Source organism: Canis lupus, chromosome 5 (assembly GCF_003254725.2).
Source record: "Canis lupus dingo isolate Sandy chromosome 5, ASM325472v2, whole genome shotgun sequence".
Lineage (NCBI taxonomy): Eukaryota > Metazoa > Chordata > Mammalia > Carnivora > Canidae > Canis > Canis lupus.
The window spans coordinates 61,317,693-61,342,799 of NC_064247.1; the positions used below are offsets into that span (position 1 = coordinate 61,317,693).

The 25,107-nt window shown below is 54.4% G+C and overlaps 1 protein-coding gene across 1 annotated transcript in view; it reads left to right on the forward strand.

Annotated features, from left to right (window-relative positions):
- Positions 1 to 25,107, forward strand: part of CAMTA1 (calmodulin binding transcription activator 1) — an 849,138-nt gene that overhangs the window by 602,169 nt on the left and 221,862 nt on the right. The window contains 1 exon segment of the mRNA XM_025427290.3: positions 2,153 to 2,224. Coding sequence (XP_025283075.3) covers positions 2,153 to 2,224 — 72 coding nt within the window.

Sequence of the window (25,107 nt, forward strand, 5' to 3'; positions counted from 1 at the left end):
ATGGAGCCTGCTTCTCCCTCTGCCTGTGTCTCTGCCTCTCTCTCTCTCTCTCTCTGTGTGACTATCATAAATAAAAAAAAAAAAAAAAAAAAAATTTAAAATGCATGAGCCTTGATGTAGAAACGGCGGTTTCTTTTTAACATCATCCTGCTTATTGGATGGTTCTGGGCAATTCTGGGCAGGTGAGGTTGCCCACACATGCAGGGGTGGCTCAGGGGAGGGTGGGCGCATGCTTCTTCCTTCCTGTGGACTCTCAGAAGGGACACACAGTAGGTGTTGGGTAAATTCCCAGCGAGTCCTCGTGTGTGGTTCAAAGACGCCGCAGCCCAACCCAGGCTGCTCAGCAGTGAACTGGGGGGAATGGAATGAAGTTGCACATCAGCCACATTCTTTTCAAGTTTGAGAAAAAGCAGTGGGAAGAGAAGGAGACAGGTGAAGGGGGGAAGTCTGCAAACCCTCAAGAGGAACGAACAGTGGGAAAAAGCAGATGTGCAGCCTTTTATTTCAAAGAGACGGGAGAGAGTTCTTCTCTCAACAATTTATGTCTCTCTCCATTTGGCTCATTACATGAGTAAGAGTAATGAAACTGCCCATGAGGATATGCAAATTCCAAAGGAAAAGAGCTGATTAGAGTTGCAGGTGGGTTGCTCATTCGTGGCAAACAAACGGTCACAGGAAACGTCCAAACAGGCATCTCTTTCTGCAAGAAGGAGTGAGTTATCAAAAATAAAAGTGAGAAAAGAAAAACACAGTGTATTAAAAACCAGAAAAGTCAGGAAAGAATATTGCCTTCTTAATAATAAATACATCGTGGGCAAGAATTGCAAGGGAATCGTTTAAATTAATTTCCGCTTTGTTTGGTTGGTTTGTACAGGGTTTAGTCCCAGCTGACAGCAATCTGTAAAAGTTCTAACATATTGGAAATCTGATTTTCTTACAGCCAGAATCCCATAGTCCAGACTGATTTCTCTTCAACTCGGCTAATCAGACAGGCAGGGCTCAGATGGACTCCTAGTAAAAGCAAATTGTACTTGGTCTTTTGGGGGGTGCTTTAAATGCAGAGCTGCTGGCCACTTCTCCCTGCAGCACCGGGGCTGGGAGGGGGTGGCTATGGTGAGGTTCAAATGAGCAATGAGAGGTCAAGGGGAGACTGTGCTCATCCTTGGTCTGCGAGGTTCTGGGGTCCTGCCTGCACTCTCTGCCCCACCGATTCTGGAACGTGTGCTTTGGGAAGCCAGGGAAACTCTGCAGGAGATGGAAACAGAGAGTTTCTGGTTTAGAATTGGAGGCTACAAAAGAAAAGGCAAAATCTTGTCCCCCTAAGACTCTCAGAGTTGGGTTTTGAGAGGTCTGTTCTCACCGATCCCTGATCCCACCTCTGCCTGGACACCTGACCCACAGGGCCCAGTGCTGTGTGCACAACACACCGGGCAGCTCCACCCACCTGAGTCCCCACTGCCCCCCCCCCCACACACACCTACCTGATTCTCCAAAACCAAATCCATCTGCAAAAGATGCAGCTTGAACCTTAGAACAAACAAAAAATATGAATGAAAAACTAAATAAAAGCCTGCACGTGGGTTGTGCATGAGGGGCCTCTCAGCCTCTAGAGGTCAGAGTCCTAGGAAGCCCACCCCCACCAGCCTCAGAGGTCCCACCAGCCAGGGCCACCTCGCCTGCCTGGCACGATGCCCTTGACCAGGAAAGGTCTGGCATGGGCGGTGTGTACATGTGTTTGAATCAATTCCCTATGCCTCCGGTCCCTCCCTGTGCACCAAGGGGTCTTAACCTAGGCTCTGTGGATGAACCTTCAGGGTAACTCCGAGCCCCTAATATTATGGGCAAAACGTATACATATGTGTGTTCCCCTGGTCCCTGGCTTTTCTGGGTTCACACATGCCTGCATGGCCCCCAAAGGGGAAAGCACCCCAGCTGTCCATCAGGGTGTGCACACTAGCGCTTCCCAACTCTGCTTCTTAGATACGGACCCAGGCGTCAGTCCCAGCCCTGGAGCCAGGCCCAGAGGCGCCCGCCCTCAGGCCCCAGGGTGCTGGCAGAGTCCGTGACCCCTTCTGGCTCCTTCTCTGTTGCGCCGTCCTCCTCCCTTCCTTCCCTCTTTCCAACTGAATTCTCGTTTTTCCTCTCTCCCTAGTGCTTGTACGGCTGCTATGTCCATTCCTCCATCATCCCCACCTTCCACCGGAGGTGCTACTGGCTCCTTCAGGTAGGTGGCTGGGACTGGATTCTTCTTCCGTCTCCGGTGCTGGGGAATGTGTGCGGAGGGAGCTGCGCGGGCGTGGGGCTCCTGCGTGCAGCAGCTCGGGGCCGAGGCTCCCTGGCGAGCTAGGGGTGTTGGCGTGTGGTGCTGAGGCCGGGCGTGTGGCTGGCCTGGTGGCTGTCAGGTGCCAGGGAGGGGAGAGGCCTGGTGGGGGGGCTAGTGCTTCCTGCCCCAGGAGAATCAAGCCCCACCAGGTGCTTCCAGGGTGCCTCAGTTTCCTCTTGATGAGGACGGAAACAAGGCTGAGCATCTTGCCCCTGATTGCAAAATGCGTGTTGGCTGAAAGCTGCACATTCGTTTTCCCTTGTGGGTTAGTTAGTCGTCGGCACTTGTGGAAAATCGGCTCTCAGAGGCATGCCGGTGGCAGTTGGATTGATTGGAATGGTTGTTGGGAGAGGAGGAGCCCGTGACTCAGCGGGAAGGAGCCCAGTAATCGATTTGTGATGTCTGCTCTGCAGTGGGACAGAGAAAAGGGTGAAGGAGCCCCCCAGCTACCCTTGCCCCATGAGAGTCTGTGGTGCTGGTGCACAGCCTGGTGGAGTCGGGCCTGGCTCAGCAGCGTGGCTGCCCAGCCTCTTCCCCGTTGGTGGTCGCTGGTGGTCACCTTGCTGAGGAGAGGGTGCTGCCCTGTGGGTGGGAAGGTCCGAGGGATCTATCGGTCAGGCTGGACCTGGGTTCTTTGCAAAGCATGTCCTCTGATCTGTAGCCGCTCTCTGTGGGCCCCACCTCCCTGAGGGCCAGGCGCCGCTGCCCCAGTTTCTTCCTACTTCCTACAGAGGCCAGAGGCTCTCCTTGGCTTGCAGTTGGCAGTGCAATTAGGAGGGGTCTGACAGATTGGAAAATGCCCAAGGTCACAGCATGCATTCAGGGAGCAGAGAGAGCAAAGGGGCCACTGGTACCAGGGAAGGTGGCCTGGAAGGTATCTGCGGGGCCCAGAGCCACCTTGGTGTGGATGTGGAGGCCCTGCCCAGGCCCTGCCTCCAAGCTTCGCCCTTGCCCCTCAGTTCCAGAAATAATTGTTTGTGGTTCAGCAAGTTCATTAGTGGATGACGCCTGAGACTGTCCGAGGATGTGCTGATTTGCAAAGACACGGCTTCCCTGACATCTTGCCCTGTTGTCAGTTTCCGGGGATGTCAGTTCCCTGGGAGGCTGGCCTAGAAGAACCGTCTCCTAATTGCTCGGCCTCGCTTTCCTGTGAAAGGGGCCTTCCGCGTGGTCATGGGCTGATACTTTTGGTCTTGTTAACACGAAAGGTTTTCTCTTCTACCCGGCTGCAGGAGTAGAATGTGGGCCTCCTACCCCAAGAGCAGGGATCTGGTGCAGTTGGAGCAGGTCCTTGTGTCCCCAGAGTCACACGCTGCCTGCCGAGGAATATTTTCACCCGGAGCAGCCTGCACCCGGGTCACCTCCTTCCTGCTCCTCCAAAGGCACCAGGGCCTGTTTTGGCTTTTTTTTCTTTATAGTCTGATGCCCTATTGAAACACCCCTTGGGCACACTCTCGGGATTCCTGGCCGCCACTGCCCCCTGTTGGAGCAGGGCCCCCAGCCAGCTTCCTGCCAGCCAGCCTCTCCTGCAGCCCACTCTCCACTCCTCAGGGGTGCTCCCTCCTCCAGGCCTGCTCTCCCACACCCACGCCTCCGCCTGTCTCCTCTCATTCCATCACGTGCTTGTGGCTTTTTCATTCCACTAAATTTACTTTCCTAGAATCAGACACCATCCGGCAGCCATGGGGTGTGAGCTCATTACCGTCCAAACTGGATTCCACTCAGATTTTGTTTCTGGGGCCAGGGAAGAAGTCAGGCGGTGGGAAGTCAGGGGTCGGGGTTGGAGGGGAGTGTCTGCGGTCCCAGCCCGCCTCTCTCCCGGTGCTTCAGTCCTGGCCACTATGTGCTAGAGACATACCTGGGGTGATGTACATTCATCTGGGTTTGTCACTTCCAGCTGGCAGGGGAGCCCGTGTCCCCAAAGGCCAGTATCACAGGAACTAGTTGGTTTCTTAAAGGTAGATCTGGGCCCCCTTATTTTCTCTTTCCAGCCCCGGGGAGTGGTCACTCTAGAGCATTGCCCTTGTTTCTGTGAGCAGGTGACCGGAAGGGATACACACAGGGGTGGGGGCTTCTGCTTCCCGGTCCATGCTGGGCAGTAGCAGGTTAAGGAGCCAAGGCCAAAGCAATTAGTGGGGTGCCCCTTCCGCATGAGCTTGATAGACACTGCAGCAGTCGGCACGGCTCAGGGCAATTTGTTCCGGTGCTAATTACAACACCAGGATAATGACGGTGTGGCCAGGTTTAATTTCTCTGATATTAAATAGGAAAGAAGCTATGAGACACTGGCCCAGATGGAAATTGGCCCAAGTTTGTCTCTGACACCAATTACCAGGAAAAAAGATTGGGTGGGAGTGAAGGTATCAGGGCAGTGCGTGAGGTAGGAGCCCTTGGCTCCCTGGAAGCCAGCCTGGTCCCCTGAAGCCACCAGCTGCTGACCACACCCCTCATGGCAGTGGTGTGTGAGGGGTTGAGGGACATGGGGAGCTATCCTGAGAGGAAGGGGGTTTGGGGGAGCAGCAAGGGAAAGCGAGCTTCTGGGTAAAGGAGAGTTTGTTCAAGGGGCGCCCCCCCCCCCACTGTCGTGCCAGCCCAGCAGCCAGCGGGGGCTTCTGGGATCCCAAACTGGTACCACTCATCGCAAGGTCACTTAGGGCAGCAGGGCCCTCCACCCATGCAGACTTGATTTTCTTCTGCAGCCAGACCATGAGGTCCCTGAGGGAGGAACCCGCACCCCACCCCCACCCCGTCCCTCCAGAGCCCAGCACAGAGTCCCAGCCGGCCAGGGAGGGGCCGGCCACGTCAGGACCGGGGGTGGGAGCGTGTGTCAGACCCGGGGCCAGAGTCAGCGCCCCTGCCAGAAGCAGGGGGTCAGGGAGAGGAGGGGGACAGGAGCTGACACAACACTTAAAAGTTTCTGAGTGACCTGGTTTTCTGAGGAGGAAGCTACCCTGCCCCCTGTCCATTGCTAATAAATATTTTATTAAGATGTGAGCAGGGAGACAAGTGAGGAACCAGAGCCTTGCCTGAGAGTGGAGGGTTCATAAGGTCATTGTCGCGGCTGGCATGCACCACACGAGGTCATCTGCCCAGCTGGGTCAGGGCCTCTGGGGGATTTGCCCTGGGGCCTCGAGGAGCCACCACCGCTGCCCGGGACACCTGCCTCATCTGTCACATCATTTGCACACTGGGGCTTCCATGTGTCACAGCTGGCAGGTCCCCTAGGCTTCCCTGAGCTCAGCTGCTGCATTTCCTAGATAGACACAGAGGCCCAGAGAGGACAGGGCCAGACCCAGGGTCACCCAGCTGGTCAGCGACAGGGCCAGCTGGGGGCAGGCCTCCTGATTCCTTGCCTCTGCCTCCAACGGCCTGAACACAGTGATCACTGCAGTCATCCCGGCCCTGAGCCTTGCTGGGCGCCAGAGGAGGTGGGCGCTCCTGCCGCTGGGCTGCTCCCAGGGTGAGCCAGACAGTGCACAGGCCTCAGGCTCCATCCCTGCCGCCCACAACCTCTCCTGTTTGGGATCTTCTAGTGCTGGGGCGTGGGGCCTTCCTGCCGCCCCCTGCATCCCCTTCCTGGGCCTCCACATTCCATCCGTTTGGCCATTTCTTCCCCTGTCCACAGCCTCAAGGAGAACAGGCCCTTGTTTCAGGCTAGACTTTCCAGCAGATTCTGTATGGCTCATTTGGAAACTATTTCTGCTTCTAATGAGTGTTTTTCTTTGTGCCCTGTCCTCTAAAATGCTTAATGAATGTTTTCTGTGCTTGAGTGAAGCAGGGGGTGTGTCCCTGTGTCTGCCACTGCCATTTGGGGGGCTGTTAGGCTGCGGAGGCCGGCTCACTGGGGCAGAGGTAGCGAGGAGCTCTCCTGCCTGGCCCACTGCAGTGGCACCCATGGAGGCCTGTGGGCTCACAGCCCTGCTGTGCAAGCGCCGGGACCCGGACTTCGGTGGGACCCCAGGACTGGGGGCTCCTAGATCACTGGAGAATGGCGGGTGTTTGGGTTCCAAGGACGAGCTGGGCTCTAGCTCTGCCCTGACGACCTGCATCGGAAGCTGTGACCATATAGCCAGCCACCACAGGCACCAAGTCCTGTCCAGACAGAGCACCAGATCCTTACCATGCACCCGGAGTCACCCAGAAGAAGCCCAGACTGTCAGACGTTCCATGGTCACCCAGTCCACAGAGGGCACCCCTTGCTGCCCTCTCTGCCTCCCCGGGGCACCAGTGTCACCTTTCTTATAGGGAGGGGCTGCAGACAGCCAGCTTTGGGCACCTGGTCCCGGGTCTTAGGGCCAGAAAGGAGGCATCTCTGGGCCTGTCACCCCATGCTCTCTGCTTCCTGCCTACTCCTGAGCTCAGCCAGCCCAGCCCACCACCACCCCGCCCACTGTAGTAGCAGGTGCAGTGGAGCTGTCTACACCTAGTACCGCGGCATGGGGGCCCACATGGTGCCAGCCTGGAGGAGTGCAGGGGGTGGGGGTACCAGTTCACGGGGTGCTAGCTCCAGGCCACCCCACTAAAGCTCCCAGCCCAGAGGTGGAGGGAGGATAGGACTTCCTGTCTTCTAGAAGAAGGAGACCCACATTCTTGCTTGGGCAGGGCTCTGGGTTCCCCTCATGAGTGCCCTGAGAACCATGTTTCTGCACCTGGTCGGTCAGGCCTGGAGGTGGAGCTGAAGCCCTAAATCCCTTTGTTGGCTTGTGAGTCCACAGCTGGCATTGGATCCTGCAATTTCTCCTGCCTGGAGGAGGAGGCTGAAATGACAGCCGTGAAGAAGAGTCAGGGGCCAGCAGCTCCCCAGGCTGACCCAGGGCTCTGCAGCTTCTCAGACAGGGCCCCAGAGAAGCACCTTTGCTCCCGCTCTGGGGACGTCGCCACGAACAGCTCCATGTCAGCTTCTCCACCAGACACAGGCCTTGATTCCAGCACACTCCAAGGGAGCCCTGCCTCCCTTCCACTGGGGCCTCCCCACTTGCCCTTCAGGTCTGAGGGTGCACTGAGACCCAGGCAGCCCCAGCCAGCAGGGGAGGGAGCAGGCTGTGGGCAGACAGGCCTCCTCGCCAGCATCAGGCTGTGGCACCCCTGTGGGGGTGCAATGTGTCCTGATACATATGTATTTCTCTCTGTACTACCCCTGGCTCCCCAGGAAGGGTCCTCAGAGATCACTGTTACCCAAAAGTGGCAAAGTGATGGCACGGTTGGGTCAGGGGTAGGCATTCTGCAGGGTCACAGAACACCTGCTACTGTCCCTGGCACATCGCCCCCAAGGCTGCCCTTTGGGGCACCCACTTTGCACAGAGTAGAGGGAATGAGCGCCATCGGCCCTCTGTTTGGGATGGTGTTTATTTTAACCCCCTAAAATAGTGGAGGTGGGTCACCCAGGGAAGCACCTATTAGCTGCCTTTGGGCTGTTCACCTAATTTCTCTGCATCTGTTTCCTCATCAGTAAACAGGGACAGTAACATGGTGCTCTTACACACGTTGCCAGCTCCTGGCACACAGCAAGTGCCCAATGGGTCATAGCTCGCTGCCCTCCGCATTGGGTTGGACCTGTAGGCTAGCAACCCAATACCCCTGAGAAAGCTTTAGTGTCCCCCCCAACCCACATCACCCCCTTCCCTGTGCAGTGAGGCTGCAGGGAGCTGGGACCAGTGCGTGAGCTGGGCAGGACAGGCTAGCCAGAGTGTCTCTCTTCCTGTGAGCCCCCCTCCTCTGCAGCAGGACACTGAGGGAGATGCATTCTCAAAGTGGTAGCACTGTTGTCACTATAAATGTCCCTTGCCCTCCCCCAAAAGACTTGACATCCATCTGGGGAATGATCAATTTTTTTATAATTTGTGACCCAGCTACCCCTCTCCCCGACATCCACTCACTCTTTCTGGAAGTGCGGCCCCACCTGGGACCACATCCCCAGCCCTCAGGGGTGCCCTGCAGGTGAGCTAGTTCACAGAAGGGGCCAGAATCCCCAACCAAGCACCTAGAGGAGCGTATCCACACTCACCCCTCAGCCTTCAGGCTCATCCTAGTGGTGGGGACATCTCCACTCAGAGTGAGATGGACCCTACCAGCGGGCCATCCCTAAGATACAGGAGACAGTCCAGCAAAAGAGAGATCTTCCTCCCTCCCTCCCTCCCCCTCCCTCTGTCCTTCCTTCTTTCCCTCCCTCCCTCTTTTCATCCCCTCTCTTTCTTTCATCCTGTTTTCTAATGGAAGATATTATAGCTTCATAAAAAATACTCAAGTCTTCTTGCTCAGTAACCGTTTTTATGTGTCACTGGGGTGGAATAGAAGTGGCTGGGAAATAAAGTGTCCCGGAGCATGCTCTGCATGTGGTCCCTTGAACATGTCGTGCGTTACCCAGACTGAGATTTCGTGGGCCTGGCCATGACATGTGGCTTTGATGGGAATTAGAGCAACAGGAGGCAGTGTCAGCAGGCTGGCTGTCTGTCCTCGTGGGGGGGGGGGGGAAGGGGGGGCATTTTGACCCACATGCTTCAAGGAAGAGAAGTGAGTTGGTGCCTGAGTGGGTCCCTGACCCCCAGGCTTGTGTTGGTGGGGAAGAACGGTGCCCAGGCAAGCCACACCCTCTGGGCTCATCGCACAGATGCTGTCTGGAAAGCCCGGAGCTCAGCACAGCGCTGGTGTCCTCCCATCAGCTGCAGAGAGAGGAGAATGTGGGAGATGCTAGGAGTGGGCTGGGCTAGGCAGAGGGTCTCCTGACGGTGCGCATGACAGATACCACAGCCAGGCCCCGGCTGGCCCTCAACACTTGGTGGGGACTCTAAGTCCAGTGTCTTTTGGTTCTCACAGCTGCCCTGGGGGAATCAAGGCAGAGTGAATTCACCCTGATTTTCACAGATGGAGAAACAGGTTCCAGGAGAATAAAGAACCCCCAAAGACGGGCAGACAGGGCTGAGTCCAGGCTCCTTAAACCAGGGATGGAGCAACACAGGGGAAGAGTCAGCATTTGGAGAGCACTCCTGTGTGGAGTGGCAGCTGAAGGACCCCATGGCATCAAGGTCACTTTCAACCCTGAATTTACATGCCTAGGGGCACCTGGCTGGCCCAGTAGGTGGCATCTGAAGCTGGTTGGTGAGATGAATCCAGAGAAGGAGAAATCAAGTGGGCTGGGTGGTCAGGGGAAGCTTCCTGGAGGAGGAGGAGGTGTGCTCAGGATGGAAGAAGGAGGTGGGATGGTCCTCCGTGCCCTTTCTGACATGTGGCAGGCGTAGGCCGCAGAGCACAGGGACAGGTAGGGCTAGCAAGGCCGTGTGGGGGTCCCAGCTCCACAGGCTGCAGCCCCACAGTCCAAGAAGTCCTCAGGACAAGAGTCTCAGGCCCTGGTGTCAGTCAAGTACTTGGAGGGAGTGTGGGAGAGCCCCGACCCCCCATCTCTGCTTGGGCCCAGGGGAAGAGAGCAGGAGAGGTGGGGCCAAACCACAGGAGGCTGTAGGTTCAGTACCGCCATGGAGTCTTCCCCAGGCTGACGAAGGTTATTGGCATTATCGGCATCGGTAAGAGAAACAGTAGCCATCGTGGGTAGTGGGCTCCCAGGCCCCAGGTGCCAGGCAGCCCTGTGCAGGCCCGTGAGGCCTGGACTTTGTCATCACCCTATGGAAGTGTGGCTGGGGTATGAAGGGAAAGTGCCTTAGGGGGGCCCCGGAGAAAGAGGAGCTCCCAGCAAACGGTTGTGTTGGTAGCTAATGGTAGCAGCAGGCAAGTCCTGGAAAGAAGCTCTGGGTCTATGGGTAACAGGATGGGGCTCCAGGAGGTGTTGGCACCGAAGGAGAGGTGAGTGGAGGGAGCCCCGTGAAGCAGGGGTGGCGTAGGGGGAAGAGAGGAGAGGTGAGGGCATACTGCAGGTGGCAGGAGTCCCGCCTCCCCCGCCCCAGGAGAGAAGGTAGCAAAGCAGATGCTGTGGGACAGGGGAACGGAGCAAAGCATTATCGGCTCTTTCTCGGGGGAGCACAGCACATGCGGCCGGGGAAGGGGCAGGTATGGAGAAGGCAGTTGCGGGCGACACCGCGGGATCCGAGGGCTCATTCCTCAACTGCCTCCTTGTGCTGCTTCTCTTGTAACTAGCAGCTTCCACTCCATTCTCCATTAATGTGCCTTGAATAACGTGACGAGAAGATAAGGTAGACACTAGGAATTTACGGTGCTATGCAAAAAATTGCTCAATTCCATTAAGATTTCAGGATCTTTGCCAGGCTGCACAGCAGAGCGGGTATTATTTCCTTTTTAGACATCTTTGCTTGATTGCAATTTATGATGCCAGGGCCTCTGCTGTACCCACCTAAAGCCTCCAGAAAAATATGGCCATCTCCCCAAAGCAGCCATTATTCTCTCCAAGGAAAGTCACTGGGTATTTTCCAGAAGATTCCCTCATTCTGATCCCCTTCTCTGGGGGCTGGGGCAGCAACCTGCAATCAGGTCCTAGCTACTGGGCCCTTGCCTTGCAAATCTCAGCTGCTTGGGCAGCCGGAGCCCACGTTGGCAGGGGTGTGGGATGGAGAGGGGGAGTGGGACCCTCTGCCCCCACTTCGTGGACCAGGAAGGTGCTCAGCAGGAAGACCTTGAAGCCCCAGGAAAGGCTCCCAGTGGCTACCTTCGGGGATCCCCAGGGCTCAGTTTAAATTCAGCTCTGCACTTCCCTAGCCACCAACTCTGGCCAAGTGAATGACCGTCTTTGAATCTTATTTCTCTGTCTGTGAAATAGGAATGAAGGATGTCTCTCGTGAGGTCACTGGGAGGATGAAATAAGCCAAGGCTTATTTGTGGGTCTTCATGTCATGCTTGGCAGTGGCGACTCTGCTCATCACCCCTCCATGACTATAACTGGCAGCTTTGGCTCTAGGGGACGGTGTGGGTGGCTGTCGTTCCGGAGGTCTGAAAGGTCTCCTCCAGACCACCTTTCATGTGGCAAAATTCTAGGTCCCTCCCATGTGCTTGTGTGGTAGCAGGTCCTGTTTGCTAATTCACCTGTGGTCTCAGGCCGGAGCTTGGTGCTCACTTAGCGAAAGGGAAGCTCCACGCTGTAGCCATCTGTGCGCTGCTCACCCCACGCCCCCACCATGTCCCCTCGGCTCCCTGCCTTGCTGGGAAGGGCCACCCTCTAGCCTGGTCCATCCTGCAAAGCCTCCTCTGTCCTTCAGCCCTCTGAAAACCGAGTTGCCCGGACCAGACTGGAAGACAGAGCAAGAAGGAGGTATCGCTCCTTGGAGATGGAAATTATTAATTAGTCTTATTATCCAGGACTTGTCAGGCTCTTAATCCTTCCGTCTGCAGAGGGGGTTATGCCTCCGCGGTGTGTATTGTCAGCTTGGCTAAGCAATTGCTTTTAATGGAAAGGGAGAACAATGGGCCGTACAGTTTGGTTACTATCTGTATTTATCGAGTCCAACAATCCCTGCTCCCCTTCTACAGAGCATCCTTCAAAGACGGGAAGGAGGCAAAAGCCGCTTAATTTCCCTTCTAGATGTCGTATAATGTGGGGCTTTTGTTTAATTATCCTTTTCATGTAATCTTCAACTGACATTCTGTCCTCAATATCCTAATCTCCTTTGGAGCAAAGGGGAAAGGGTGGTTTCCAAGCGAAAGACAAAAGTTTGCCTAAAGGAAACACTTTCTATTTTGCCTCTGAAAGAACTCAAAGGGCCAAGAGTGAAATTTGGATGTAACTTGATAGACTGAAATGGTAACTGTGAGCCTTCGGTGACAAGCTCCCTGGTGACCGTCAGGCCCCCAGGTGTCCCCCCAGCTGGTGGAGCTGACCTGCCAGGGCAGATGATAGACTCTAGGCTGTGACATGGCATCGTCACTGCTTTTACCACCATAATGGTCCAGTGGTCCTCAGGATGCAGCTATTCCCATGCAAGACACCACACACTCCAGACCCACAGATGTGCAAAGGTGTGCACAGGTGAACACAGGTGTCACTACTCCTCACTCCTCCCCTCTCAGTTCTCTTGCTCTCCTCTCTGTAAAGGGTTCCGGGAAGCTCAAAGGAGACTTCTTACCATCCCCACCACCACTCCCAAACCTGGCAGGACATCCTGAGGACTTTCCCCTCTCCTGTTCCAGACACACCAGAGTCCTCCTGGGTGACGGGGAACCATACCTTCCTGGCCACCTGGTTAGCGGGAGATGACAGCCATGTGACTGCCTTCTCTTGCCTAACACAGGCTTCACTGGGTCCAAAGCAAGAGGCATAGCCCAGCAGAGCAGCCCTTGCAGAAGTCTCTAGAACCTGGTGGCCTCACATGGTCCTCGTCCTTAGCGGTCTTACCTGTGTCTTTCTTTGCTTTTCCTGCAACTCTGCCCTCTTGCTTCTCCCTATCCCCATCAACCACTGGCACATTCCCTGCTTAATAAAATGCTCCCCTTTCCAGCAGGAGTCCTCAGATTATGCGCCCCATTCCTGCTCTCTCCCATCCTATGCCTCAGGCTCTCCTTCCCTCCTTGCTCCCTTCTCTCCATACCACAGGCCACACCAAGGCCAGCTCAGGCTCACCCATGCCCACCAATCTGTGAAATCCAAAGGTCATGTCACTGTATCCCCTTTCCTGACCTCCAGACAGCAATTGCCAAGTCAGCCATTCTCTCCTTCTGGAATATTCTCTTCTCCTGCAGCAGGGACACTACCTGGCTGTCGCCCCTCTGCCTGTTTTTGCTGACTCCTCTCCTTCTCTTCCACCCCTAGATGTTGGCACATCCCTGGGCTTCCTGAGCCTTCTCTTCTCTGTCTATACTGTCTCCCTGAGTCATCTCACTCACCCTCATGGCTTCACTCTCCAGCTCTATGCTGACGATTCCCGCACTGACACCTGCACCCTGACCTCCACACTAAACACCAGGCTATCACATCTAGCCACCCACTCAGCATCCCACCCAAGTGCAGAATCAGCATCTCGGGCTTCCCTCAGCCAAAGCAGAATCTGATCTGTTCCGTGTGCTCACCTTCCCACTGCAGCCACCACAGCACTGCCACCCGGGACCTGAGCCAGCCATTCTTGGTCCCCATCTTTTGCCACTGTCCTCTTCCCCAGCAGAAATGTATCTCAACTGTATTCCCATCTCCCTCTCTTCTGCTGCTACCAAGTTAAAGCCACAGCTTTCTCCTGTACCAACGTGACTCTCCCCTGAACATGTGGTCCATTCTCCACAAAGGATCCAGAGTGGGTCACTCTCATCCCAAATCATACCAAGGCTCATGCTTTCAACAAGTTCAATAAATCTACATAGCACTTAAGCAATCTTTTTTTTAAAAAAATGTTTTATTTATTTATTCATGAGAGACACAGAGAGAAGCAGAGACATGGGCAGAGGGATAGGCAGGCTCCCTGTGGGAAACCCAATGCAGAATTCGATCCCAGGACCCCAGGATCACCACCTGAGCCAAAGGTAGACGCTCAACCACTGCGCCACCCGGGTGCCCCAAAGTCTGAATAGTAGCTAAAGTAACAGTCAAACCCTTACCAGGCCATGGAGGTAACCCTTAGCCCAACCCTGTCCTTCCTCTCCTTAGCACTCTCCAGCCATGCTGACTTCTTCCTGCCCCTCACTTGAGCCAAACGTTCTGGTCTCACGACCTTTGCACCTACTCTTCCTGCTGCCTGGAGGCCAAACTGGGCTTCCATGGTTGACACTAAGATTTGGGTGTCTGTCCAACCCTCAACTCTTCAGCAGAGTCCTCCTGATATCCCATCTAACTTTCCCTCGCTCTCTGGAAAATCACTCTGTTCCCATCATGAACTCAATGAAATATTGAGATATACAGAAAAGTTGAAGGAATTTTACAAGCATCCTGTAACTAAGCACCCAGATTCTACTGTTAACATTTTCTTATGTTGTTTCACCAGTTATAAGTCCTTCCATCCATCTTATTTATTTTTCATGCACTTTAAACTGAGTTTCAGACAGCAGTACACCTCCCCCATGTACGTCAGTGTGGGTATCATTATCATTAACCCCAGCTCAAGGTATGTGCACTTCTGCTTTTGCTCGGTGGTAAAATTGGCACACAATGAAACAATTAGAGGCACAGATGTCAATGTACTAGCTGACAAGTTGTGATCAACATAACCCAAGCCGACAGCAAGATTTAGAAGGTTTCCATTACCCCAGAGATTCCCCTCCCATGTCCCTTCCCAGCTGGCTCCCACGCCATGTGCTAGAAGCCACCACAGCTCTGAATATCCACCCTGGATTCGTATTTCCTGTTCTAGAACTTCATATAAATGGAATCCTACAGCATGTCCTCATCCTCTTAGGGTGAGGTTTCCTTCACTCAGCAAAATCTCCTGCGATTCATGCGGGTTGTTACACCACCACCGTGCTGGTTCATTCTTGTCTCTCCCCCGCCCCTATCCCCAGCCTTCAGAAGTGAGCTCTTAAGAGCAGGGGCATCATGCTGTGTTTGCTGCTACCTCTGCAGTGTCTAGAACTGTGCCTGGCCCATGGGTCTGTATCTGGTGGGTGTGTGTGAAGTGCATTTATCCTCAACCAGAAGGCAGGCTTCCTGAGGAAGCACCTGGCCCAGCTATGCCCAATAAGAACAGGTATCAGATTTGGGTAAAGACAGCAGAGTGGACCAGCTCATCAACAGCCCACCCCGTCCTCCCTTTCAGCCTGCCTCCACCCTCCTCCCAGAGAGGGGGAAGGTTTGCTCTTCAGAGACCTAGTTAAACTGGTCATAATATTGAGAGATGTCGGAGTCTGTGGCACATCCAGGAAAGGGGATTCTGGAGACATGAGGCTTGAGAATTTGTAACGTTATCCTGGAGGATTGAGAAGGAAATCCAGAGCAGAAAGTTTTGTTGATCCTGAATTGCTAAAAGATTGCTTAATTTGGAGACAAAGTTCTCAGAAAAATGCTGTCAGTTGCAAAGACATGAGGTCCTATGGGTCTCTTGGCTTGCTCTCTCTCTCTCTCTCTCTCTCTCTGCTCCTGCTTCTCTGCTGGAGGGAGGAGGGTTCAGGAGGCTCCTATGCGAAGGCCCCAGCCCAGATCCCTGATCTGGTTAAGATCTGAGGATGGGGACGGGACACAAGTGGGGTGATCTGCACCATAAATGTGCTCACCAGCACCTGGGGTCTTCCTCGGGCACCCATGGGCATGGAGCCCCCACTGGCCTCGGGCAGCCTGAGAGGGCCTTATTACTTAGAAACAGGAGATGGAACCTGTTAGTAACAGCCCCATGTTAGTAACAAGGAGCCACCACACTCAGTCACTTGGATGGTGACACTGGGGACAGCCAGTCCTTCCCCCTCGGGACTGCACCTCTGTCAGTGTTAGCCCTGGGTTTCTAACAGTGTGACAATCGTAATAATGATAGCACGACTCTCTGAGCACTTGCCTGTGTCAGACCTGATGCAAAACACTTTAAAACCTCTTTGAGTGTTTACAACAGCACTGCACCATTTTGTAGGTGAGGAAACTGAGCCCCAAGTATGTATTCATTAGCCACAGCTCCAGGCCACTTTGGAAACAGGATTAGAACCCGGATCAGTATAGCCACCCAGACCCCAACAGAGCTGCCTACTCCCACCTGGGCCTCACAGAGCCCCAGCTCTGGGTCCTTCCCGCCCTGACCATCACAAGAGTCTCCTGCTCTGCTTTGGCTAAGCCTCCAGCTTCTGGCATTCACAGCCAAAGACCTTGGCCGGGGCTGGGTCCAGGCTCACCATGGGATGTGCCTGGCCCAGCTAACTCCAAAAAAGTCCCCAGGGCTACCCAGACCCGACTAGCTCTCTCTGTTGTCTCACATAAGCTAGGATTTAGGAACTCTGCCCCACGCTCTCACCCACCTGCCCCTTGAGCTCGAGGCCACCCCCACGGCCCCACCTTCTCCTGGCCAGTGCCCTCCTGCACTCCTGACCTCTCACTGAAACTGCCAGCCCGCATGGGCACATGTCAGGCAGCTGCGGCCTGCCATGTGTCACCCCTGCCTCCATCACACCCCTCTCTCCTGGGTGTCAAGCAGTCAGCTCCACTGCCCCAGGGGAGAGGGGAAGGAGGCCCGTCTCTGCCAGCCCTCCTGACAGGCATCACTGTGCTGACAGCCACCATGATGCTCCCTGACACACCGCTGCTCTCTGCTTCCTGGGAGCAGGTGCCTTTGGTGGCAGGGTGGCTGGGGAAGTGACACAGGATGAGCCAGGCCCAGGCCCAGCCCTAGCCTTGCTTGATTTGGTGACTTTCAACTCCATTGGCAGCAGAGCCTGAAGGGACCTCGAAAATTAGCTGGCCCAACCCCCTGTTTACATAGGAAAGCTGTCACATGGAGCCAGATGACTTCCCTGGGTCCCTGAGTCACAGGAAGAGCTGGGCATGAATGCTGCCTCCTGACAGCCAGGCCAGGTCTCCTTGCAGGACACCCCTTCCAGGGGAGCCCTTAGGGAGGCACAGTGCTTCAGCCAGCCCTCCAGGTGCCCAGAGCACAGCTCAGCCACAGCCCTGGTGTCTGGTCAGAGAGTGAGGCTCACAACTTCAGCCCAAGTCGAGCTTAATTAGATCAAAGATGGTCCTGCTACCAGAGACAGATTGAGCGTTCAGCTCCAGAAATGAGGTCGGAACTTAACCGCTGTTGGGGTGCTAACTGCCTCTTTGTGGAAGAGACACACAGCTGCCCGTCCACTGCTGTGGCCGCCTGAGACATGGCCGGGAGCTGGTAGGTGCAAAGATTCTGTCCTGTGACATCGTGGCATGCTGGGAAATGTTTTAACAACCAGTCTAGAAAAACCAAAGGCCTGATGAGTAGCATTTACCGATTTCCATGGTACAAACCACCATAGCTGGTTTCAAGATATCAATTTGATGTCCGTTGGCTTGCAACATTCATGAATATTTGAGAAGCCAGTATAAGCCACACAGCCCTGCTTTATTATTTCAGTTTAGCACAGACATGGAAACTGAGGCCCGTGTCCCACACTGCAAGAACTGTCTGAGCCTCTCCGCTCTTTGTCTAACACTGAGGCTCCTGCTCCGTGGAAGAAAAGGCAGGGTCTCCCTTTTGAGTCTCCGCTGGCACAAGTGAGCTGGAGATTTCTGAGACAGAATGGGGCCTGTTTGGGCCATCTGAGACCTGGCCTCAGGATGATCTCTGTCACTCAACTGTCCCATAGCAGCTGATGAGCTTCCCATGTCATGCCAACCTAGGCTCTAGCCTCCCCCCTCCACCCCTCCTGTCCCCTCATCCATGCTTGGGATTATGCAGGTGGACTTTCGTTGTGGCAGTGCTGGCACCTGGTCCCACTTTGGTGGTCAAAATTCCACTCTGAGTGAGCCCAGCTCCTCCTCCCAGGACGGCACCTTCACAAGGCGAAGTCTTGCCTCAGAAAATTCCATTGTTCATCTCACCCGAGGCAGGAACAGGGCCTTCCTTCCCCACACCCAAGTTCTGGGCATGAACCTCAGCCCTGCCCTCCCCCTCCCCTCCCCGGGGAGTGACATAACCTCTCCTCACCTGCGCTGGGGAGATGGTAATAGTACCTGTCTCAGGGGATTGTGGAGAAGAACAAAAGCCCTAACTCCCGTGAAACACTCAGCTTGATGTGGCACCTAGTAAGTGCTCAATAAATGGGAGCTCATGATGGAAAAGGTAGAGTGTGACGCATGGCCATTGGCACCTGCCATATTCTTCACTTCCTGTGGCACATATGCCAGGGCACCTCAGCAATCGTTGGTTGCTCTTTGATCTCCTGGTTAACCCATGGAGCAAAGCCGTGTGGCCACCAGAACGGGACTAGGTGGCTAGCACTTGGGGTAGTAAACCACTGCTCAGGATAGAGCTGCTGCCTCCAGCTCCAGGGCCTTGCCAAGCCATATCAGAGCCTTAAAGCAAAAGAGGAAGTCAGTGATGCCAATCCTGTCTTTATTTAAAAGTTTGATATTTGGTTCATCATGGATTTTTGAATTAATTTTTTTTTTCAAAGGTTACATTAAAATAGCATTTGTCTTGATGGCTGAGTGTCTGGGTGCCCCTTAAATTGCCACCCAAGAGGAGTGCTCATCACCTTACCCTAGGCCCCAAGGGCCAGCCCCTGCTCACAAGTATCCCTGACAGGATGATTCAAGAAAACTTCTGGGAAGAATCCACATTCAGATGCCAAAGCTCAGGTGGCCTACAGGACACATGAGGACAGAGCCTTCCAGGTCCAGGGCCTGGCTCAGAGTAGGTTTCCAACCCCTGATTGAGGCTGTTCCAGTGCTCTCAGAGCTATGCTCCCAGAGCAGGGGCCCAGGCCTGGGCTTGTCCTTGGCCCTGACATTTGCCTCCTGTACCCCCCGCCCAACCCCTACCTGGGCTCTCTGCTGTGTTTCAGCTGGAGGGTTCTCAGTTAAGATCTGCACCCAGATCTGGCTCAAGGGCCTCTGAGCCATTCCCTGAGCTGTGATCACTATCTCTTCTTTTCTTTTCTTTTCTTTTCTTTTCTTTTCTTTTCTTTTCTTTTTTTTTTTTTAATTTAAGTTGTAGGTAGTTAAGACACAGTGCAATAACAGATTTTAAGAGTAGAATTCAGTGGTTCATCACTTACATACAACACCCGGTACTCATCACAACAAGTGCCCTCCTGGATCTCCATCACCCTTCTAGCCTCTCCCCCACCCACTTGCCTTCATCAGCGCTCGGTCTGTTCTCTATTGTTGAGAGCCTCTTATGGCTTGTTTCCTTCTCTCTCTCTTGTTTTCCCTCTCCTGAATGGTCGACTCTTTTGTTTCTTAAACTCCACATATGAGTGAAGTTATATGGCATTTGTCTTTCTCTGACTTATTTTGCTTAGCATGATACCCTCTGGCTCCCTCCACATCGTTGCAAATGGCAAGATTTCATTCTTTTTGATGGCTGAGTAGTATTCTGGTGTGTGTGTGTGTGTGTGTGTGTGTGTGTGTGTGTGTGTGTGTGTAATGCATCTTTTTTATCCATTTGTCATGGATGATGGAAATTTGGGCTCTCTCCATAGTTTGGCTATCATGGACATTGCTGCTAGAAATATCAGGGGACCACTTTCTTACATTATACTCAAAAATAAACTCAAAATGGATGAAAGACCTATATGTGAGATAGGAAACCATCAAAATCCTAGAGAAGAACACGGGCAGCAGCCTCTTTGACCTCGGCCTCAGCAATTACTTACTAGACACGTCCCCAAAGGGAATGGAAACAAAAGCAAAAATGAACTATTGGGAATTTATCAAGATAAAAAGCTTCTGCACAGCAAAGGAAACAATCAACAAAACTAGAAGGCAATCTACGGAATGGGAGAAGGTATTTGCAAATGACATATCTGATAAAGGGTTAGTATCCAAAATTACAAAGAACTTACTAAAACAACACCCCCCCAAAAAATAAATAATCCAGTTAAGAAATGGGTAGAAGACATGAATAGACATTTTTCAAGGAAGATATCCATATGGCCAGACACATGAAAAGAGATGCTCAACATCACTCACCATCAGGGAAATACACATCAAAACCACAGTGAAATACTACCTCACACCTGTCAGAGTGGCTAAAATTAACAACACAGGACACAACAGGTGTTGGCAAGGATGTGAAGAAAGGGGAACCTTCCTGCACTGCTGGTGGGAATGCAAACTGGTGCAGCCACTCCGGAAAACAGTGTGGCAGTTCTTCAAAAAGTTAAAAATAGAACTACCCTATGCCCCAGCAATTGCACTGCTAGGTATTTACCCAAAGGATGCAAAAATAAAAAACATACATGTTGTCACTTTCCATGATCTCCACACACCTCCTCCAGGGAGCTAAAACCACAACAGCCTATTCTTACTTATTATTCTTAAATATTCTTACTAGAATATTTTCCCTTTTTCCTGTGACTCTGCCTATCCACCATCTGACTCTCTCCTGATGCTCATCATTCAGCCTGGGGGCCACTCAGGTGACCAGGGCCTTCCCACGGTCAGATCCAGAGGCCAGCAGCTTCCTGCAGGCTGGGCCCAAGTGCTGGCTATGCCCCTGGCAGGAGGTAGGGCTGGATGGGATGGGTAGGCCCAGGGATGGGTCCAGACTCTGGTCCAGCGCCCCACCCTCAAAAGAGCCTATAAACCCTAGTCTTCATTCCTCAAGCCTCTGGGACCAAAGAGACCTGGGGCAGGGTTGGCATCAGAGACGGCACCTCAGCTTTTTGCCCCCAGCATTTGTACCCATGTCATCACGTGTGCACGCACGCACCCACACACGCATACACCCTGCCCCCAGGAGAGCCTGACACCCCTGCAGAAGGCCCCAGCTTCAGGAAGGGAAGAAGGAGGGAGGGAAGAAGAAGCCCAGGGAGGTCCTCCCTCAGAGATGAAAACACTCCACAGAACGAGTGTTTCCATCGCTGAGATGCTTATACATTATTTATTAACACTTAGGCTACATTTTTCTCAGGAACTCACAAGAAAGGCTATGATGAGTGGAGGGGCTGCCAGTTGTGGAGGGGGAGCTGCCGCTGAGGCCCGGCTCCTGCCCGTTGCTGATCATGCCTGCCCGGTGTGGTGTTTCAGCCTGAACTGAGAGACCACTGCGGGCTGCCAGGAGGAAGCCGGGGCGTGGGGGCCGCAAACCGGAGGCAGAGGCTGTGCCCTCGCTGTGGCTTCACTAATCTGACCGCAGGGAGCCAGCAAGTTCACCAGACAGCCGCTAAGACAGAGTCCTCGCTTCCTACAGCGGGAACATGCTTCTAAAGGGTCCCAGTCAGGCCCGGCTCTGCAAAATCAAGCAGAAGGTGTGGGTATTTGTAGTAGACAACAGGCCTGGGGGACCGGGGTGGGGGGGTAGGCTGCCCCAGGGGACGACGGGGGTCCCTTCTGAAACTGCTCTTGGGCTCTGTGACTGGAGTGAAAGATGTGGAAGAGGGGGGTGCGTTGGGCTGGGGGGTCAGCGCCCTGCTTCTGAGCCCTCAGGAGCACTGTACACATCTCACGCAGGAGTCCCAGAGCTGGTGGAGGTGGAGAGAGGTGACTGGGAGGTTGCAGGAAGACACTTCTCCCTCTCCTGCCTCCAGAGCTGAGGAGGGCCCTTCTGCCATGGACGATGGGGGCCCCCAGGTCATGCAGCTTCTCCTCCAGGGTCTGGCAAAGCCTTGAACCAAATGCCTGCCTCCCTGTACAGCGCCCCATCCCCACTGCCGGCCACCTTCACTAGGTCCTGTTCGCTCTCCAATGTCGCTCCTAGTCCCCTGCCTCCTCTCTGAAAGAATACAGGAAAAGAGATAAGCTGCCAAGCCTCCCCGCAGGGCCTGGCCTGGGCCTCGGCCCATGGTCTGTTGCTTTTGTTTTCCTAGGCAGCCTTCTGTTCTGTCCTGCCACAAACGGCTCGGAAGCCGCTCCTGCTGAAGCCTTTGCAGAAACCAGAAAATGTTTCCCAGTCACACGTGTCTTCCACAGCCCACAAACCCGAGAGTTCCCAGTTCCCCCGAAGGGGCCACTCTCAACCACCACCTTTACAGGGCCTCCCATGGCCCTGTGATGCCATGGTCCCCTCCCTGACACTCATAGGCCCGTCAGGAATGATTCCAGGCATGATTCCAGGTGACTACAGGGACACGAGGAAGGCTTGGTCCTGGAGATCTGATCATGCATGTGACCAGCCCTCCCCTCCTGAAGTTGCTGGAAATCAGGCCCAAGTGGACACTTGAGACTTTTCCATGGGCGTGTGAATAGCCTGTATTCAAAGCTCTTGGGGACGCCTGGGCGGCTCAGCGGTTGAGTGCCTGCCTTTGGCCCAGAGCATGATCCTGGAGTCTAGGGATCGGTCCCGTGTCCGGCTCCCTGCAGGGAGCCTGCTTCTCCCTCTGCCTGTGTCTCTGCCTCTCTCTCTCTCTCTCTCTCTCTCTGTCTCTCATGAATGAATAAATAAAATCTTAAAAAAAAAAAACCCTCTGGACTTAAGAAATGAAGTCATGCCATCAGCAGAAGGCCCAGAATGGGCTTCAGCTTTCCTGAGGCTCGGGGCTCACTGACAGAGTGGGGGAGCACATTATCTTTGTTCTGCAGTGACCCCGCCATGCACCTGCCTGTGTTCTGTCCACCCATGCTGGAGATGAGTTCTGTGCCTGCTCTGGGGGGAGGGGAGGGAGGTGTGCAGGATGGTGGTCTCCCAGTGGTCTGTGGGGTGGGGGGCTAAGTGAAATAGCTGCTCTGCATCTCCTGGGTGCCAGGACCCATCCCCCCCCAGTGGAAGGAATGGGGAGGCAGCGTGCTGTCCAGATGCTGTGCCACTTGGTGGCTCCTGACCATCTTCCACCGCCTACCTCCCTCCTGTGCCATCCTGCCACAAGACCTTGGGCGTTTTTCTTAATCTTTCGGATCTTCGGCTTCCCTGTCTATAAAATGGTGACACAGGACCATTTGGTAGGGACCTTGTGATTGGTGATCACTTACATGAAGCTTGGCACACAGTAAATGTGGGTCCCTTTGCTCCTCTGGCCACAAGACCCTGTGGAGGTCCCTCCCCTTCTCGGGGCCTCAGTCCCTGCATCTGAGAAAACAAGCAAAGCAGTGTGAGTCTGACCCCCTCGCTCCTGAGGGTCTACAGGCCTCCCTCCTCTTGCTCTTCCTCGGCACCTCCCTTCCCTTCCCTCCTTCCTGTCTGGTTCTGCCGAGTCTACCTCGGTCCTCAGTGGCTCTGTGTGCTCCAGCCCCTGCAGGAACAGCCTCTAGGCTCCTACGCACACAGGAAACCCTATTAGCTGGGCCTCCTCAGCGGCTGGACTGACCTGGGGGTGGGCAGTGACACCCTGCTGTCCCCAAGGCATTCTCCCATTTGTCCCCTTCGGCTCAGTGGATGGCATGCTACACAGCACCTTCCAGAAGGGTTCAGATAAACACACGAGCAAGAGGTCTTTCGTGAGGCTTTGGTGGGCAAGAGCCGCCCAGACCTGGGCAGGCTGGTTTGAGGCAGCCCTTCAGGACAAAGCTGCACCTAGAAAAGGCACAGATCAGCCCCCCACGTGGTGTTGCAGCGCCGTGCTAGGCTCTGAGATCCTGTCTGAAATGCGTTGGAGGAGGCAGCCTTCAGGCATATACACAGTGCAAATACGAAGGGTCTGGCTCTCCGCCTGGTGCTAGGGATGCAGGGAGAAGCCAGGACGATGGCTCCCCTGCCCTCGGGGAGCTTATAATGCAGGGGATGGCACACGTAGTGCATACACGCTCATGGGCCCAGTGCAGCGCCCTGGATTTATCCGTCCTGCAGATGCAGACATGTATAAAGATTCTGAAGCAGCACTCAGCTTCCTAAGGCAGAGGACGACCCCTCGCCCTGCCAGTCCCGCCCTCCACTCCCCACAGGGAGCCCCTGCCAGGTGGGACAGCTTTCATCCCTGGGGCCCTCAGCTGACATCTATGACCTAGAAGAGGTGGGAACACATCCCTGCACACTGCTCCATTCCTGGTCCCCTGGGCGGGAGGAACGACAGGTACTGGCGTCATCAGCTTGCTTCCGGCTGCTCAGCACATGGGGTGACTTTCAGCAGGCACAGGAGGGCACGTGGGTCCCAGTGGAAATGTTCACACGCTTGCGAGGATGCTGAGCCTCACTGGCCAGCCCCGCCAGGCACTTGAAGGTGAAGCCCGGCCCCAGGTGACCGCGTGCTCCTCTACCAGTGTCCCGGGCATTCTGGGAAATGTCATGGAGTGCCCTGGGGGCAAATCACTCCCCCCCACCCCCGCCCAGAAGCACACTGTCCTCATAGGAAATCTGAAGCCAGGCTTCCCTCGCCGGATTTCCTGGCCTCATGTCTGCTCTTTGGGCAGTTTTGGGGGCTTGTTAAAAGTGGGCAGGCAGTTGCTGTTTCAAGTGATCCCCAGGAGCACAACAGCCAGCCCAAACCATAATTACCAAGAGTGGCATTAAGAAGTGGCATTAAGAGCCGCTCCTTGGCCTGATGGAGGAGTGGCGGGGGTGGGGGATGAAGGGGAGACCAGAGGCATTTGCACCAAAGTCCATCCATTTCCTGTTGGGGTCTTATGGGAAGCTGCTGCTGCCCTCAGGGGACTTCCAATCTGGTTGTGAGGTCGAAGTACCCACAAGTCGGGTCTTAGACATGTCTAAGTTGGGTCCTTAGACATGGAGATGGCCTCCTTGGACACTGCAGACCAGACAAGTGGCCCTTTTCTGGGTGAGAATGTCTTCCCTGGGGAGATCCAGAGCCCTCCAGGTGGAGCTATGACCCAAAAGCAAGTCAGGCCTCCTGGTTTTAGCAGCAAAGGCACTTTGTCCCCTCTCTGCATGTGTCTCTGACCCTACCAAGGGAGAATCCATCAATTCAACCCCATTTCACCAACACAGGCTTCCTTCTGTGACTGTCATTACTTCTTTGTTTGTTTGCAAATAACCTAATGAAAACTCCTTTTTTTTTCTTTCCAAAACAAAAAGGAGACTATAATGTGTGTTCCACCTACACATCTGAAATCCTCCAAGCTCTTTTTTTAATAGCATTTCCATCTACATGGCACCCTGAGAGATTGCTCTGTCCACCCCTGCCCCTGCCTGAGCCCCTTCCACACTTGGCCCACCCCAGGCAGAGGCAGATGGACTCCACTTGCCATCTTTCCTGCTCATAAAGACATCTCAAGGAGGAGACTTTCCCAGTGCTTGTTCGTCTTAAGGGCAAAGGTGAGCTCCCACTCGAACTTGGTGCTTTCACAAACACAAAGCCATAGAGGTGAAGGATGTCTCCAGCACTGTCTGGGCAGCGTGGAACATAGGCCTCAAATCTCCAGTGTTTGGCTCAGAGTGGCCAGGAGAGAAAATGGGCTCGGATGTGTG